This window comes from Rhea americana, unplaced genomic scaffold, assembly GCF_003343005.1.
Source record: "Rhea americana isolate MKP2758 unplaced genomic scaffold, rheAme1 scaffold_157, whole genome shotgun sequence".
In the NCBI taxonomy this organism is placed as follows: domain Eukaryota; kingdom Metazoa; phylum Chordata; class Aves; order Rheiformes; family Rheidae; genus Rhea; species Rhea americana.
Window position 1 is genome coordinate 2,094,000 of NW_028185672.1, and position 15,575 is coordinate 2,109,574.

General features: G+C 46.1%; 1 protein-coding gene across 1 annotated transcript in view; it reads left to right on the forward strand.

Moving 5' to 3' along the window:
* Window positions 1-15,225: 15,225 nt before the first annotated feature.
* The window catches only part of ATOH1 (atonal bHLH transcription factor 1), a 1,513-nt gene continuing 1,163 nt past the window's right edge, over window positions 15,226-15,575 (forward strand). The window contains exon 1 of the mRNA XM_085299929.1: window positions 15,226-15,312. Coding sequence (XP_085156055.1) covers window positions 15,226-15,312 — 87 coding nt within the window. The remainder of the gene's footprint in view (window positions 15,313-15,575) is intronic.

A 15,575-nucleotide genomic window follows, 5' to 3' on the forward strand; every position in this document is an offset into this window, starting at 1 on the left:
CYGATACTAGATGTACACTGCCTTTAGACTTTGCAAAAGTTTAAGTATGAGATGATTTAGCCTGTATTTCATTATGGCCTTCTCAATACTTCTACACTCAAGTTTTATATTTTCATTAATATGCTAAAGTTACAGCCTAATCTCTAGCAAGTCTGGCAATAGGTACTGCAGTAACATCAATCATGATGATGTAACTCTGGGCATCCCAAGTTTGTCTGCTGGATTTTTATATTCAGTATACTTCATTAACTGAACGATATTTCTGAACTCTTAAAATCTTCTATTAAGCTCTGCAGGCGTTTGGGGAGAGAGGCTGTTTGAATTTCTGTTTATAGTTCCAAAAGTACATTRGAAGGAGTCTTCGATTCATTGCTACATTAAAAAAAAATCTGAATCCAAATAAATAAAAAATCTAAGGGAAATTAAACTTTTGAAAGTGACTTGAGGACAAAATATAAAAGTGCATATGCACTAATGCCAGGAGACACTCATATCAGTGGGTGCAGAATGCCTAGCAATAGGATACTACAGGCTTTTATAATCTGTCTTCTTTTATTATTTCTCTAAAAGCAGCCAAGAGACAAGCTCTACTTAATTTCTTTGAGGTAAAGCTATGGCAAACTGAGACCTTGACCTTGCAAGCGCTCGTGCATGCTACACTATTACCTACTAGGGGTTACACAAGTTGCACAAACACAGAAGTGATCAGGGTCCTGGTTTAGGGGTATTCCTGATCTGTAAAGTAATCGTGACCTCTTGGAATGTGCTGTACTTCTGGCATGATTAGATCATTCACCTGACATTTAAMGTGGATGTTGTCCCTGGCACTTACGCTCATAATCACACCTACCTAGAGCTGAGTCATTTAGAGATCCTGCCAATTTACTCATCGTAAGAGGCTACATTAAGGAGAACACTAAGTGACGTTCCTTTCTTTAACACCGTACCTTGCTTCGTTGTCTTTTTTATTTAAAGACTGGCAAGTGGTTCTGCTGCAGTAGTCCRCTGAAAATACGTGACAGCTTTATATAAACATGAATTGTTTGCACCGTGATTCCAGTCATACAGCCAGTTATGGACAAAAAAATGTGAGCAGTGGAGGAAAACAACATATTTATCTGGTTTCAGAGAATCACTTATTAAAATGGTTCTATTGACCAGCAGTGAAGTRCCTGGAGATAAAAAATAGCCCCGCTGCGCTAGTCAAGTGAATGATTATGGCTGTCACTGATCCAGCCACAGTACGATCAGAGCCAAAAAAAAAAAAAGTGTGAGGATAATTTCCATAAATATATCCAATCTTTTGGAACTATTTTCGCTTTCTTCTACCCTTACTTATGTAGGATGCTACAGAGCRATGAGACTGTAAATCCCCCTTTCTGTGCTGGAACGCTCACTGTAGTTGGGGCAATAAATAAGTTAATACCCTGGATAGGCTTAATTTCTTAAATCTGTACAAAGGTGATTACGAGAAAAGTAAAACAGCTTTCCTTGTGCACACTATTGGCTGTAGTTAACGAGAAAACTGGCTCTTCAAATAGGAGATGGAATCRTACCACTAGCTAGTCGTACCCCTGTCTTATCCATTGCTCTCCTAGTCCAGACATTCGTGTTGCCTCTTCCAACGTACAGCTGTTTGGAGTAAACATCAAAAACAAGTATTTGCTCCTAAGAATGAGCCACACACCAGGTTTTTTTTGCAAATATGCATATTCACACATGACAAGACCAGTGAGCAACCACCAACTCATCATAAGCTGTTGGCTCACCATGTCTCATATGTGGTATGAWTCATTATCAGAGGTCAGAAACTGAAGCATCCAAAGGAGACTCCGTGCAAGCAGACTGATTTGTGGCCTAATGACTTCCCAACTGAAAAACAGCACCGATGCTCTAAAATTATAAGCACCATGAATTTCATGAGAAATTACCTTTCAGGAGGTAGAGTTATAAAAATGAATGTATTATGCATCAAGACTTACAAACTCTCCCCCCATCCTACCATTTGTCGTGGTGGTGTGATGCTTTGCATGTACTACAAAATTTATTTCTACAGCATTCCTCAGAAGGAAGGGAAATGCTACAGCTGGAAACCTAAATCGGAAAGTCATTAACTACTGTGCTCCAGGTCACACAGGAAATGTGAGGCAGAAGCAAGAATTCAGCTTCTCAGAACCAGTTCAGTGCCCTAACAGGAAAAATAAATCTTTTCTCCGTGAACGCTCGGGGAAGGACTTTTAGCTGAGGGCACTGTGAGGAGAGAGGGAGAGGGAGGGAGGGAGGGAGGAAAGTGTGAGTCAAGGGGAGCTGTGCACCACCCAGGTGGCTTGGCAGTGGGAAGAGGAATTGGCTGTCCTGTTTGCAGGACAGTCAGATACACTGTATCACTGCTATTCCTTCTGTCCAGCAGTCATCTCATACCAGTTTTGGCCTCTTAAAATAATAAAATAAAATAAAATAAAATAAAATAAAATAAAATAAAATAAAATAAAATAAAATAAAATAAAAACACTGAAGTTTCCCCCCAGTCCAGGTAGACCATTGACATGCCAGGCTGAGCACTCACAAAGGACCTGCCTATGCTGACACCAACTCCCACAGAGGGATTTGGGGGCATTTCAAAGCTGGTCTGTAGCCCCTTTCCTGATCAGCACCAARGTAGTTACTACAGTCAGGATGAGGGGAGAAGAGAAGGAGCTGCGACACCTCCAAGAAGTCAGTCCCCATGCTGGGGGGCAGAGGCAAGTAGCTGTATCAGTGACACTGATTTCTCCCTGCTCCCTTCTGAGCTCGCTCTGAATTAGGTCTGAGGATTTGCCCCCTTYGCTGCGGTTGGCAGATGACTGTTTTTACACTGATGACAGCCCAGCCCACGGCAGGAAGCTAGACAGAGGAAAAAGCCTCTGTGGCAGCTATAACTACTCAGGYGAGGAGCCCTCAGCAGAAGAGACTYTCACCTAAGCACCTGGAGCTCCTGAGCAGTGCTGTGGGGCAGGCTATGTAGGGCATGCACGTCCCCCTTCGCGCCCAGCAGAAGTGGTGCATAAGCCCACCAGCAGCTGGAGCGTGCAAGGGTCAGGGTAGAAAATAACCTGCCTAATGTGTGAAGCTGCTCTCAACACTGAGCATCCCCAGGAGGCGACAGTTACACTGCCCAAACCAAGGCACACGTGAATACGGTCAGTTCAGTGTTAAGCCTATGCAGGCCTTGGTACAAATGGCAGCAGCTCAGTGCCTGGGGCTGAGAACTGCCTTTCCAGTGACAGGTGTGAAAACCTGCAGCCCAGGATGCACAGGATCCCGCCCCCATCCCTTCAGCCCAAATATCCCCCCACACACACACACAAAGACAGGACCACCCTACAGGCTCGGTTGCTACTGTAGCTAACTATTCCTACAAACACTAGTAAGGTAAAAAAACCTTTCTTTTAACACAGGATTTCTCTCTCTGCCCCTACCCCCCCCCAAAAAAAAAAAAAAAAAAAAAAAAGATTGGTTCACATTTCCTATTGCAGAGTGGTGATGCACCAACCTGGGCTAAGAAATTGCTGTGGATTGCCAGGAGGTAGGGGAAAAAAGAAAAAAAAAATTCTTCCTTCATAGTGCTGTTAAATCCAGCTGATCAGCCAGCAKGAGATCGACCCAGCTCTGGAGTCAGGGCAGTCAMTGGAGAAAGGAGAGGCTSTTTCTGGAAATGAGTGGTTATTTCAGGGCAAAGATGCAATCCTCCCCTCCAATTTGAGGGACTCCACCCAGCTGCCCACCAGGACAGCCCAGCTTCGCCTGCCTTTCCCCTCCCTGCCATGCTCCCGGCTGTGGCAGCAGCCCTCTGACACAGGGTGGCGTGTCCACACCTGCCTGTATGTGGGGACATCACCAGATAAATGCAGCCAGTCAGATAAATAGAGCCTGGGAGCATGGTGTGAAAGGTGTAAATGTTACATGACTGCTGGAAACAAAAAAGCACAGTTGGAAACAAAAACCCCTCAAGACCCAGGCTGTGTAATATTTAAAACTCCCTCTGCAAGTCTACCTTATGCCCCAGTCATGCTGCCCCCCCCCAAAAAAAAAAAAAAAAAAAAAAAAAAAGTCGTGGGCAGCTCTGCAAGTGCAGGGTAACACTGCCACAGACAGTCTGCTTAGATCCGTCCCCCAGCCTAGGATATGCTTCTTCACTCACACTGTAGGCAGGTCATGTTTGGCTGTGACTATCCGCTGTACATGAATATTCACCGCGGCCCACAGGAAGCATAATCACAATTGACCCGTGTTGTTACTAATTAATTCTTTTGCTTACACATGGAGGAACGGGAGAAAGAAAGCAAATGCTGTGAACAAAAATAGTAATATGTGGTTACTTGCTGTTCCTACTATTTGACACATTTTCAAGGAACAGCCTTTACRGCATGAGAAAATAATTGCTGTAGTGTAAAACAGATGATAAACCTGTTGCTTTACAAACTAGAGCTTAAGCAATGGTGGACTGGTTTGTCTTACTGTAACTTCTATAGGCCTTTCTGAATAATTTCTGATGTTGCTTGGGTAGGTTTTATGCCTCTGCAGGTTTAGGAGATTACAGACAGTGCTTTCTTCTCATTCCCCCTCCTTCTCCTCCCCAAAGAGCAAACAGCATTTCCTAAAACACTTCTTTTTATATGACAAAAAAATATCCTGCTAGACTATTATTTGCAATATAAAATAAAAAAGTCAGTCAAACCACTGACATACATATATATTTTATAAGAATAATAGTCTCCCGCAGGGTGTGCAACCCTGCCAGAAGATGCACTGCATGTCATCGTACATAGCTAAAACAATATGTGAACTTTTTTCCCTTTTCGTGGCAAGCAGATAGATAGAGAGAACAACACATACAGTCATTCTGTGTACTACCACAATGGCTAAGAATTACTCTCTAGGGAGTTGCAAAATGTTGTTGAACRTGAAAGGGCATTGGCAGAAAAGGACAAAGCAGAGGTACTTCTTATGCTTGACCAACAAAACCAGTAGTGAAGGAAGGGAGATGGAACTGTGGTCTGCTCCAGTGTGTATGACTTTTTTATAGTTATAGCTGACACGGGACACAGGGAACTTTTTGTCTTTCCTGCTATAAGATAAAAGAAAGMTAGGTAGAAGTAGAATCATCTACTTGGAAAGCTGGCATTTGAAACAGCTATATTTATTCATGATAGCTTGAACTTGAAAGGCTTGCTGTATCATCTGACAAATGTAGTCCTGTTCATATCTATATTAATTAGGCCTGTTTTATATCTTTYAGAGTTGTTTTAGAAATGGAAACTGATTTCCATATATATTTCTGCTTGTATGTGGCAAGCAGTTTTCCCTCTTAAAACTAATGGTTGGTTGGTTGCTATATCATCTGTGATGAGTGATAAATAATAGTCATTTGCTGAAGTTAGTTAACCTGTAGTATAGCAATGAACTTTCACTTAATAATAGCTTGAAGCTATGTAAGAAAAGAGTAAGAAGTGATATGCTTTTGCATATGTATCTTTGTTCATTGCACGCATACTTCATCTTCCAGAATCATTCCACTAGAAAAAGCTGAGGGGAAGAAAAAGAAGGGACACATAATGATCTGTAGCAAAGAGCTTTCTAGAATTCAGGTTGTCATTTGCAAAAGCAGAACCAAAAAAAGGGGGACAAGATGAAACCCACTGTGCAGTTTGCTGCTGGCATTAGAAGCCCCAACACCCAAGAGACAGGTTCCTTTRTGCAACATCCAGCAGTAAGAGGGAGACGCTCAGCCTGGCCATGTCCTGCCGCACCTGACAGATGCCTCTGTAAGAAAAAGAGCTTCCCGCTTCGGCTCTGAAGCACTGGAAGTCCAGCAGATCCATTACACAGACCATGCCTCACTCACAGATTCAACAGGAGCTGGATTTTTCCTGGCAGACAGTTTTTTGGTTTTAACCTGATAAATTCTCCTACAAAAAAGTGACATTGCTGAGTTCAATGTTTGTGTTAAGAATAACCGGATGGGACTCCTATTTTATTTGTGTCCAAGTAGTAAATTCAAGTCAGGCTATTCCGTACACCTCATCTGCATGAAGTATAACCACTGTTATTTTCTCCTGCCTTCTCCTAGCCAGGCTCCCTCATATTGCTGTTCACGTCCTTGCCCAGGTGAGCCTCATTAGCCATGGAGCGGGGGCCTTGGCCAAGGCTGGATGCCTGCGGCAGGCTCCCAGCTCCATCCCGAGTGTTACTCAGGAGGAATGGCACGAAACTGGCTGCAGTGACACTAACAGGCTGGCAACCTGTGTCAAGCAGGGTGAACGCAYGTGAGCGGCCTTTCAAGCCATGGCTGGGTGGTAATTAAGGTGTTTTGTAGGAAAAAATAGTTGAAGATTAAAAAGTTGTGGGGGGGTCCTGTGTTGTAGCTAAAAGTTTTGCCTATCATGTGGGAGCAAATCTTGGTGTGAGGTGTTTTCTCCCTTCCCCCTTCTGAACAAAATAAGGGATGGATTTAAAGTAAGGAAAGCAATGAGATGAGGTGTGTACACGTGGGCGATAGATGTGTCTAACAGCAATTATGACCAGCAGACAAGCTGGTCCCAACCTCTCCTCTCCTGTCAYGGAGTGAGGCACACCTGAGTAACCTTACAGCCTGGGCTTTCTCCAAAGTCTCCTAAGTGTAAAAGCTTGATTTCCTGCAAAAGGTGGGAGACATAATGCTTCCCAAATGTCATGGGAGTTGCTGTTATCCCTCTAGGGAAAGAGGCTAAACCACCATCTAACAAGTGTTTACCCTCAGCTGAGCAGGGCGGAGGAGGGAGAGTATGGCTGCAATAGCAAAGCCGCTGTTAAGAAGCTGGGCTAATCTGCCCCCGATCCGTGAGTAATCTTGCGGTCGTGGTTGACCTCTCCTGTGGAAAAGCGGGGCCAARCTCCCGGCCGCCACCGAGCTGAGGCGGGCGGGGAGCGGCCTGCGGTGCCCGCCGCGGTCCAGCTGGTGGCGCTGTGGCACCGCCGGAAGCGGCGGCAGTGCCAGGGGCGGGCGCGGGCTGCGCGGGCGCGGAGCGGCCCCGGCGCCCTGGCTGCTGCCAGGCGCCCTGGCTGCTGCCGCGGCCTCCAGCCCGCGCGTGCTTCGGCCCCCGGCGGCTTTTAGCACCCCGAGTCCCATCCCCAAACACGCTCTGCATCAGCCCCGCCCGGGCGAAGCGGGTCCTCCCGCTGTTCAGCGTCCGCTCCCCGAAATGGCGGCGTGCCGCGTGCCGCGCGCCGGCCTCCCTTCAGCGGCGGCCGTTGGCGCGCGCCGGCCGTTGGCCCCCCCCTTCACGCCTGGCGGCCGTTGGCGCTCTCGCGCGCGGCGGCCGTTGGTCCCCTCACGCGGGGCAGTCATTGGCTCCTCGCGCCGGGCGGCCGCGGCGGGGATCGCGGAGCCGTGCGCGGGCGCGGTGGTGCCGGCGCGGCCGGGCGGCGGCTGCGGAGCCCCATTTCCCGGGAGACGGGGCGGGCCGCGCTGCTATGCAGACGGGATAATGCTGGGGGCCAGCGTCGTGTCACCTCTTGTGTGCACTTTCCAAAGAGGAGCCCAAGCGTGGCGAATGGGACACAGACTGCCATTGTGCCGGGGACACTTTAATAACCCACACCTACAATATTCAACCTGTTGTTCGCAGAGGGACAACCCTGGGATGCAAAACCCACCCGAGGGGCTTCGGGGAGCATGCCTGCGCAGGGCCAGAGCTTGTGGCAGGCGGCCCTGGGCAGCCTGGCTAGGCCTGGCCCAGGTGGTCAGTGACCAGCGACCACCCTTCAATGCCCTTCAGTGGCCTTTCAGGAGCGAAACGCCCTGCATCTGTGAAATTACCACCTCCTGGGGAGGGCTTTGGCATGGTCACCCACAAGTGACACAGCAAACCTTACTCGACGGTGTCAGATATAACTACTTGACCAGTTACACGTGGCCCAAGTCAGCTGCAGAGCCCGTCCTCCTAGAAGGGAATAGGAAGGAAATGGCTGCTTGCATGCCTGGGCCCATCCTAGCAGGAGTTGTGGCACAGTGTCAGGGCACCTGTGGTGACATGAGGGTTTTTATTTAGCAAAGCACTTCTTGCTGCATGTTGTTCATATTCTGCCTTCCTGTCAGTACTTTGTCTCCTCATCTGCACACCTAATGGATCTGCACATAGGCCAGTAGCAGAAAGTATTTGTATTCAGTCAGACACAAAAGCCATGCTGAAGCAGGAGATTTTTTTTTTTTTTTTTTTTTTGCTTTCAAGTAAGACACGGTGGGGTTGTGTTATTCCTTCCTTGTCTCCCTCTAAAACTAAGTTGCTCAGGTCCTCACACTGGATGCTTGTGTGACTGATGCATGTGACATTATGTGGACAGTGAGATCTCTATGCCTAGCCTAGTGAAAACCAGGGGTAACTAACTAATGAAAGCCCTTGAGCATCTGGCCTCGACAGGCAAGGAAATGTGCATCATCTTGGCCATCTGTGTTGAATTTGCTCACACACACTGCAGATGAAAGATGAGCTAAGACTCACTCTGTGGCAATTCCTGAAACTTCTACAAAGTTCCAAACTTCCCAGTTGCCTGAAGAGCAACAGCACTTGTGAACTGCATAGCAAGGCTTCCTCCTGCTCCAGAGCAAACAGAGCTACATGGGGCATGCTACAGATATCGGTCTTGCTACAAAGAGGCTTTCAAAAACTTACTGCCCCAGGAGAACTAATTCCACCATTCCCAAGAGCTCAGAGGACTCCAGTTGGTCATCACTGAACAAAAATGCTGAGGACATCGTCTGCTGTGGGTATTGCAAACAACTCACTCTGTCTTTGCTGAAGCTCTCTGGTAGACTGGTGAGTGTCGTCGTCTTCGTTGCATTTTGAGCTGTTCCTAAAGCTTAACCATCTTGACATGCTTAAATTTTGTCACAAAAGGGATTTGTTTAAGAGTATTTTAAAATCTTTACATGATGGTGATGAATGCATGTTTTAATCTCTAGTAGAAAAAAGAGAAAGCATGATTTACTTGGTTTTTACTTTTAAAATATGGATTTATTTTAAAAATATATTAAAAATCTTGAACGTTTAGACATCATAATTCAAGACCAGTGATGATATATTCAAATGGGTTGGTTTTCACAGCCTTTCAAAGAGACGGTTTCTTAAAGTTATGCTGGAGATGTGTTGTTTTGGAAATCAATTGTTTCTAGAATCTGTCTGTGCTCTTTGATGCTGTTAGGGATAAAAACTTAGGTTTGTCAAAGGATTTCTTGTGGGTGGTGAGGTAAGTTTGTCTTGGCTAAAGTAAGAGAACTGCGCCAGCTGTGAAGCAAACCTCAAGGAACTGGAGTGCCAAATCGGAGGAATGTTAGTTTCCTCTCCTTGTTTTATGGGGGGAATAGTCTCTTTTCAGGGGTCTTGATGTGGGGCAGCATATGTGATGCCRAATTGCCTGTTGTGACTCTGCCTTTTAGGAGGCCTGTAGAGGCCTTTCCTTCTCCTCTAGGAGGCCTCCAAAGGTTCGAATTCCAGGTTGGCACTCCTCGCTTTTGTGGCAGGTGCGTTTACATGAGTGCCTGGCTGCCAGGAGCTTTGTGGGCGATGGAACTGATGGAATGTGGGAGCCCCAGATTTAGGTCCAGTGAAAGCTGGGCAAAGCCTCCACATTCCACATGCTTTAGTAAAACTGTTGCTGAGAGCAGTTGCAGAGTGTTTAAGATGTTGGATTCTTCCTTTTCTTTTCCTCTTGCTTGTATATCAACTGTTTTGTTTTGTTTTGTTTTGTTTCCTCATTTGTCTACTGAAATAACCTTCTACTGTGCCCTGGGGAGTCGGCAATCTAAATTTTAGTCTACAGTTCGAGACTGTGATTCTAAACGTTTCCCAGAGCAGATCTTCTTTTTGTAACTGTTCTTTGTGCAGTGGTTAAAGCTACAGTGACACAGGGAACACTGTACCTATCATGAAAGAATAATGCCAGCATTTCTATGTGCCTGAAGTATTTACACTCCCTGCACTCTTATGCGAGATCCGTTGAGAGCAATAGGAGTTGACCAAATGTGATCTGAAGGAAATATATTGTCTCTGTGAATGGATGATTGAATGTTAATACTTCTGTCTTAAACCATAGAGAAGAATTTCTCCTACGCTGTAAAATGCACTGTCAGTGGTGATGGCTCTGGTAATTTCTTGATGAAGAAGTGATTTATATCAGTAAAACTTATTTAATAATGGCATAATAAAAAAATGCTTGATAACATTTGTTTTTAAAATGCTTTGACAATATAAATGCAGCGTCTTAAGCAGTTACAATATTAATGTTTTGTTGTGACTTACTTTGAGACTGACTAAAAAAAATGCACTCATGGATAGCATATGTAAGGCCACACACAGGCCCAGCAAAATTGTTCCTGCTCCAAAGGGCAAACAAACAGTGGGGAATAACATCACTAAGGCTGAGGAAATCAAGGATGGGGAAGGGATAAAATCTGTGAAACGAGTTTGGATCTGATACTAATGTCTGAGTTGTGTTAAAGAATTTTTCTGAATGCAAGGAAAAGCTTTTAATTGATTAATTTAGTTTAATTTTACTTTTTCTTGAAAGCATTAACTCTTCTTCCTCTAAGAGCTTGGTTCAGGGATGTACTCAGCAATGCAGATCCTGGTCCAAAAGCTGTGCAACTTTCTCAAGCTATTGTAGGGTCTCTTAGTAGAGGCACTAACCAAGCAAACGCAGACTCTCTGGAGGAAGACTTTCTGAGCTTAGGAGGAGACTGCCTCCTTCCTTGCAAACCAGGTACCCTGATCATCCAGGGGAGATGGCAGTTCATGACAACTGCCCTAAAAACCTCTATGTGATGGTTCTTGATGTTATTTTTAATTTTTTGTTCTCTTAGAGGTCTGTTGTTTTTCAGATGAGTCCACAGCTGGTAAGTGCCTTGACTCTCCATGACTTTGGTGGGATTGTAATAGTTTAGCGATTTTAGAGGAAATTCTTTGCTAAATTGAGCTTCAAAACAAGATATTATTTAAATCAAAGTGAACGAAGGAAGACTATTACTGTGTATAGAGGATATAGCTATACTTCCCTGAATATAAAGCTTTTTTATTTTTAAAATATTAGCATAAACTAAATTCTCAGTAACAGTTATAACCATTAATGTATGTATTTATACATTTTATAGGTAAGTTTCCCAAATATATTACAAAGTGAATTCATTATGCTTTACAATGACCCCAGGAGGTAGGCAAGTATTGTTATAGCGATTCTTTGCATTTCTCTTGGAGACAGTGGGAGTACTTGCAGTAGGATTCACTGTACACAACAGAAAGTCTTTGCAGGATTAGGCCCAGAATGGTCTTCAACCAGATCTTTGTGGGGGTAAACGTGAGCAAGAAACAGTAATGATTCTTATAGAACCTGAAATACTCAAAAATGAATGATATTTCCTTGTAATTATAATAACCTACTCAGGAAGATTACTTTGCAAAATTGAAGGCATGTCTGCTTCAGTGGCAATATGATCCTAATTATTCTTTAGCAAATAAGAATTGGAAAAGGGCAGGTAACCTCACAAATGTTAGCATTGGTAGTGGTACTACAGGTACTAGAGCTTTTGCAGTCATCACTTCTGGTTTATATTTAAAACATACTTAAAAGTAGAAGTATCACACACTCAGTAGTGTAAGAGAGACTTGCTGTTTGGCTCTGGTCAGTTTTAAGCTTGTTTACTCTGAATAATGTAAAAATTGACACTTTCTGCAGATGAATTTTTCAATAATACTGTGGATGGGGCTAAAAATGATTAGGCTGTGTATTCTCTTTTTGTGTGTGTCATATATGGGGTCTGCCATTCCAGATTTGTAGATAGCTCGCCAGGTTGGTAGGAATCGTCCTTCCCTGCTATGGCAGGAGACCTGTGTTGGTTAATTTTGAGATTCAGTGAGGATTAGCCTCATAACTGTAGTATGTGATATTCAGAACTCTGTCACTATTTGCTCATATATTTGAAGACCGGTTGATTAGTCAAGTGAGGAATTGGGGGACCTTCCCCCTCTCCCTTTTCAAAAAGAAGGGAGGAAATGGGAGACTGTTGTGGAGAAAGTGGGGCAAGGGAAGGAATAAGATACTTCCTAATCTGTGCTGATGACTATAGAGCAGCCTGCTGATTTTAAAGTGTGATTGAATGAATAATTAGACTACTGAGTACAATTAAGCTGAGGGCTGACCCATGCGCTTTGTGTGCTTTGAAAATGCCTTTGGCTGTAATGATACAGCAGGTTCTTTGCAAGTCTCTTCCCCCTCCTCCCCCTCCCCCCCCGTCCCGCTTTTGTAACCCATTTTTCTGTAACGCTAATATGTGCCTGACCCTGAGTTGCTGCCGTGGCCCTTAACCAGACTGGAGAGGAGGGATCTGCATAAAGATACAGGGATAAATTCAGTTTGTTTTTCTCTGAAAGCTTTGACACTTTCTTAGAGAGAGCAGATTCATTTTCAAGGCTTCCTACATTCCTGCTATTGTACAGTAAGTGTTTCAGACCGGTGTGCTTGTGTTTCCGACTCCTGTGAAGTTCCCTTTGCAGCAGGGCGTGCCTCTAACTGCTTCAAAAGAACCAACTTCTACAAAAGAAAAAAAGAAACTCAAGTAGGCTTGAACATACAAAGAGAGGGAGAAAGGGAAGAGAAAAGGGCCAGGCAGTGCTGAATACAAAATGAGTTCAGCCAGCCCCAGGAGTTCTTCATCACTTACATTTATCTTATTCTGGGAGAGTAGAGCTAAACCCAGCACTGACATAAACCACCCTTTGACTTTGACTTTGACTCAGAGTGTATGTATGTGCACCAGCAGATATGTGCATATGCAGAGCAATGGGTTTCAGTTAAGTATTTTTCACCCTCTGAGCAGTGGTGGTGGTGAAAATGGCTTTTTGTGTGTGTCCTTTCAAAGGCGAACTGTTGAGTGAGCCACAAATGCCTCTGGTTTCAAACTGCATGTTCACAAAATATGGTGCTTGCAAAATAAGCAGCTGGTATTATTTCTTAGCTGAGCTAATTGTTTGAGGAGAATAGCAGGGAGCAAGGTTGTTCTTTCCTACCCACTGTAGAACCTCTGCAGTGCCTGCTAAGAGAAATAAGGCCCTGAGCACTGCCATGAGCTGTGGCCCTGCTGGAAGCCTAGGGTACCCAGAGGTCAGGCCCTTCCCCTAGTGTCAGTCACCCACCCCACATCCGCTCAGGCAGTTAACAGGGCTCTGCTTCCTGGGCACCCAAGACCTTGCCCTGAGAGCTTGGAAAGCATCCCTGGGCCGAGGGGTAAGCCTGCTGTCAGGCAAAAATARGCAGGTCCTGTAGCCAGAAGCTTGGAGCAAGGTCTGGAGCTGTTGTGCCACCGCCTTTAGGACTTAAACACTGTATCATTATTGCTCTGCCCATGTGTGCAAGCTTCCTAGGCTCTGGCGGTGCATGCAAGCAGCTCCCGCTTGGCAAAGCTCCCACTTATTTCCAAGCTTTGGCCCGTGGTTCTAGCATCAAGCAGCTTGCAGCCTCAGTGCCCAGTRCTCAAAATGGGGACGCACAGGCTTAACCCTGAGGATGAGAGTACAATGAGGCTTCTTGCAAAGTAAGCTTGTACGGCCAGGACCTGGGTTAGGGAACACAGGATGCCTGGGGACAGAAAGAAAAGCTGGAAGACTAGATATCTAACTGGCAAAGGGTACCTTTCAGCATGGCGGAGACAGGAATTTTTTTCATGATAAAACATTTTATACGTGTGTATATGTGTGTGTGTGTGTATAGCAATAAGATATGAGGTTATAAAACTAGGTGCTGGATACAAGTTGATGATTTGCCAACTGTATTGATAACATACGGGAAGAAGGCATAAACTTTATCTCCTTTTAATCTTTCTTGCCAAGTAAACGTTTTCATTTTGATCAGAAATTAGATACTAGCTTAGAAAAAATATTCCAGAAATGCTGCCTTTGTAACATAATTGCAAGCTGAAGAGAACAGTGAAAGTTTACCTTGGTTAAAAAAAATAAAATAAAAAAGGAAAAAAAAAAAGGGGGAGGGGAGAGAAAGAAGGGGGAAAAAAGAAAAAAAAGAAACCTTAGAAACCAATAAACAACTTGTTTGTTTGAAAACATCAAGTTTGTGGAAGGTGGGCCCCAGGCGCCTGCAGTAGCCTAAGCTCACTTAGCCAGGCTAATAAACTAGTAAGTTTGCTCATTTTATGTAAAACGGCAGCATGGCTTTGAGCTGTTGTGCTCCCTCACTCCCTTCTTGGCTTGTGAGTTATTCACGTTTGAAAAAACATATCTACCTCATACTGTGCCCATCACTTTGTTCTCAACAAGCCTATTCACATGAGTAAACCTCAACTTTTCCTCTTTAAGCGCTTGAAGGACTGGGACTAAGGAGAAGAAAGCTGGTGTTAGTGGCAGGAGGGAAGGCTAGTCAGAAGAGAAGTTAAAATGCATGCACAAAGTTATTTCCCTCTCCACCACCTTTTGGGAGCTATTGTTCGGTGAACAAAAGAAGTTGCTTGCTGGGAATCGGGACCGAAAATGTGTCTGCTTGGGTGTAATATACATGTGTAAGCTGCAAACTCCGTAATTTCTCACCTATTTGGTCTTGCGAGCACTTTTTGCATTTCCATGGGATTCCTTTTATTTTATTTTATTTTATTTTATTTTATTAAAAAAGGACTACTTGTAACAGCCAGACGAGGTGGCAGCGGCACCTGCGAGTTAGTCGCCTCGTAGCTGGCCGCTTGCAGAGGAGCACCTCGCCTTGTATCAGCGGGGCGACTCCTTAGGCGAGGGTGCTGGTGCAGGCAGAGGCGGCACGCTGCCCGCGGCGCCCCGGGCGGCCTGGCCGGGGCGCCGCCCGCTTCCCCGCGCGGGGACACGCGCTCCGCCGCTGCTGCCCCGCTGAGGGTGCCCGGGCGTTGGTTAAGGCAGCGGCGCGTGCGTTGCCCAGTGGGTGCAGCTCGGGGCCGCTACATCGCTACGCTGCTCGTTTCGCAGCGAGGTTTGCCGGCGAAGCCGTCTCCCCGTTGTCTTTTCCGGACCTCTGCCTGCCGCGACTCTAGGGAGAAGCTGGAGTGCGTCCGCAGGGAAGCAGGGCCGCGCCTGGGGCGCTTCGTCCGTGCAGGAGGAAGCTCTCTGCCCCCTGGGTGTTATCCCAGGTCTGGGTTCATTTCAGCCCTGGCACCTAATTTGTGTCGCCAGTGCAAGTTCGGCGATGCGGTGGAGGCCCTCGCGTGTTAGGCTTTGCCGGTGCCCGGGAAGAGGGCTGGTGGCGGGGTCTCCGTTCCCGAGCTCCRTTGGGGTCTGCTGCGCCTGACTTGTTCAGTCTTGCTGCCGCCGGAGCGAGCGTGGGAGGGAGGGGCGGTAGGTGCCTGCTGGGGGCAGCAGCGCCCGCCGGTCCCTCGGAGAGGCCCGGGGTCGCGCCGGCTGGCGGGAGCCGCGGTGGGAAGGGGGGAACGAGCGCGCGGCGAGGCGGGCGCCTCTCCCGGCGCGGCACGCGCGTGCCGCCGCCCCCCTTTCCCTTTTCTCCTTCCCTTTCTCCTTCCCCTTCCCCGCGCCGCGCCG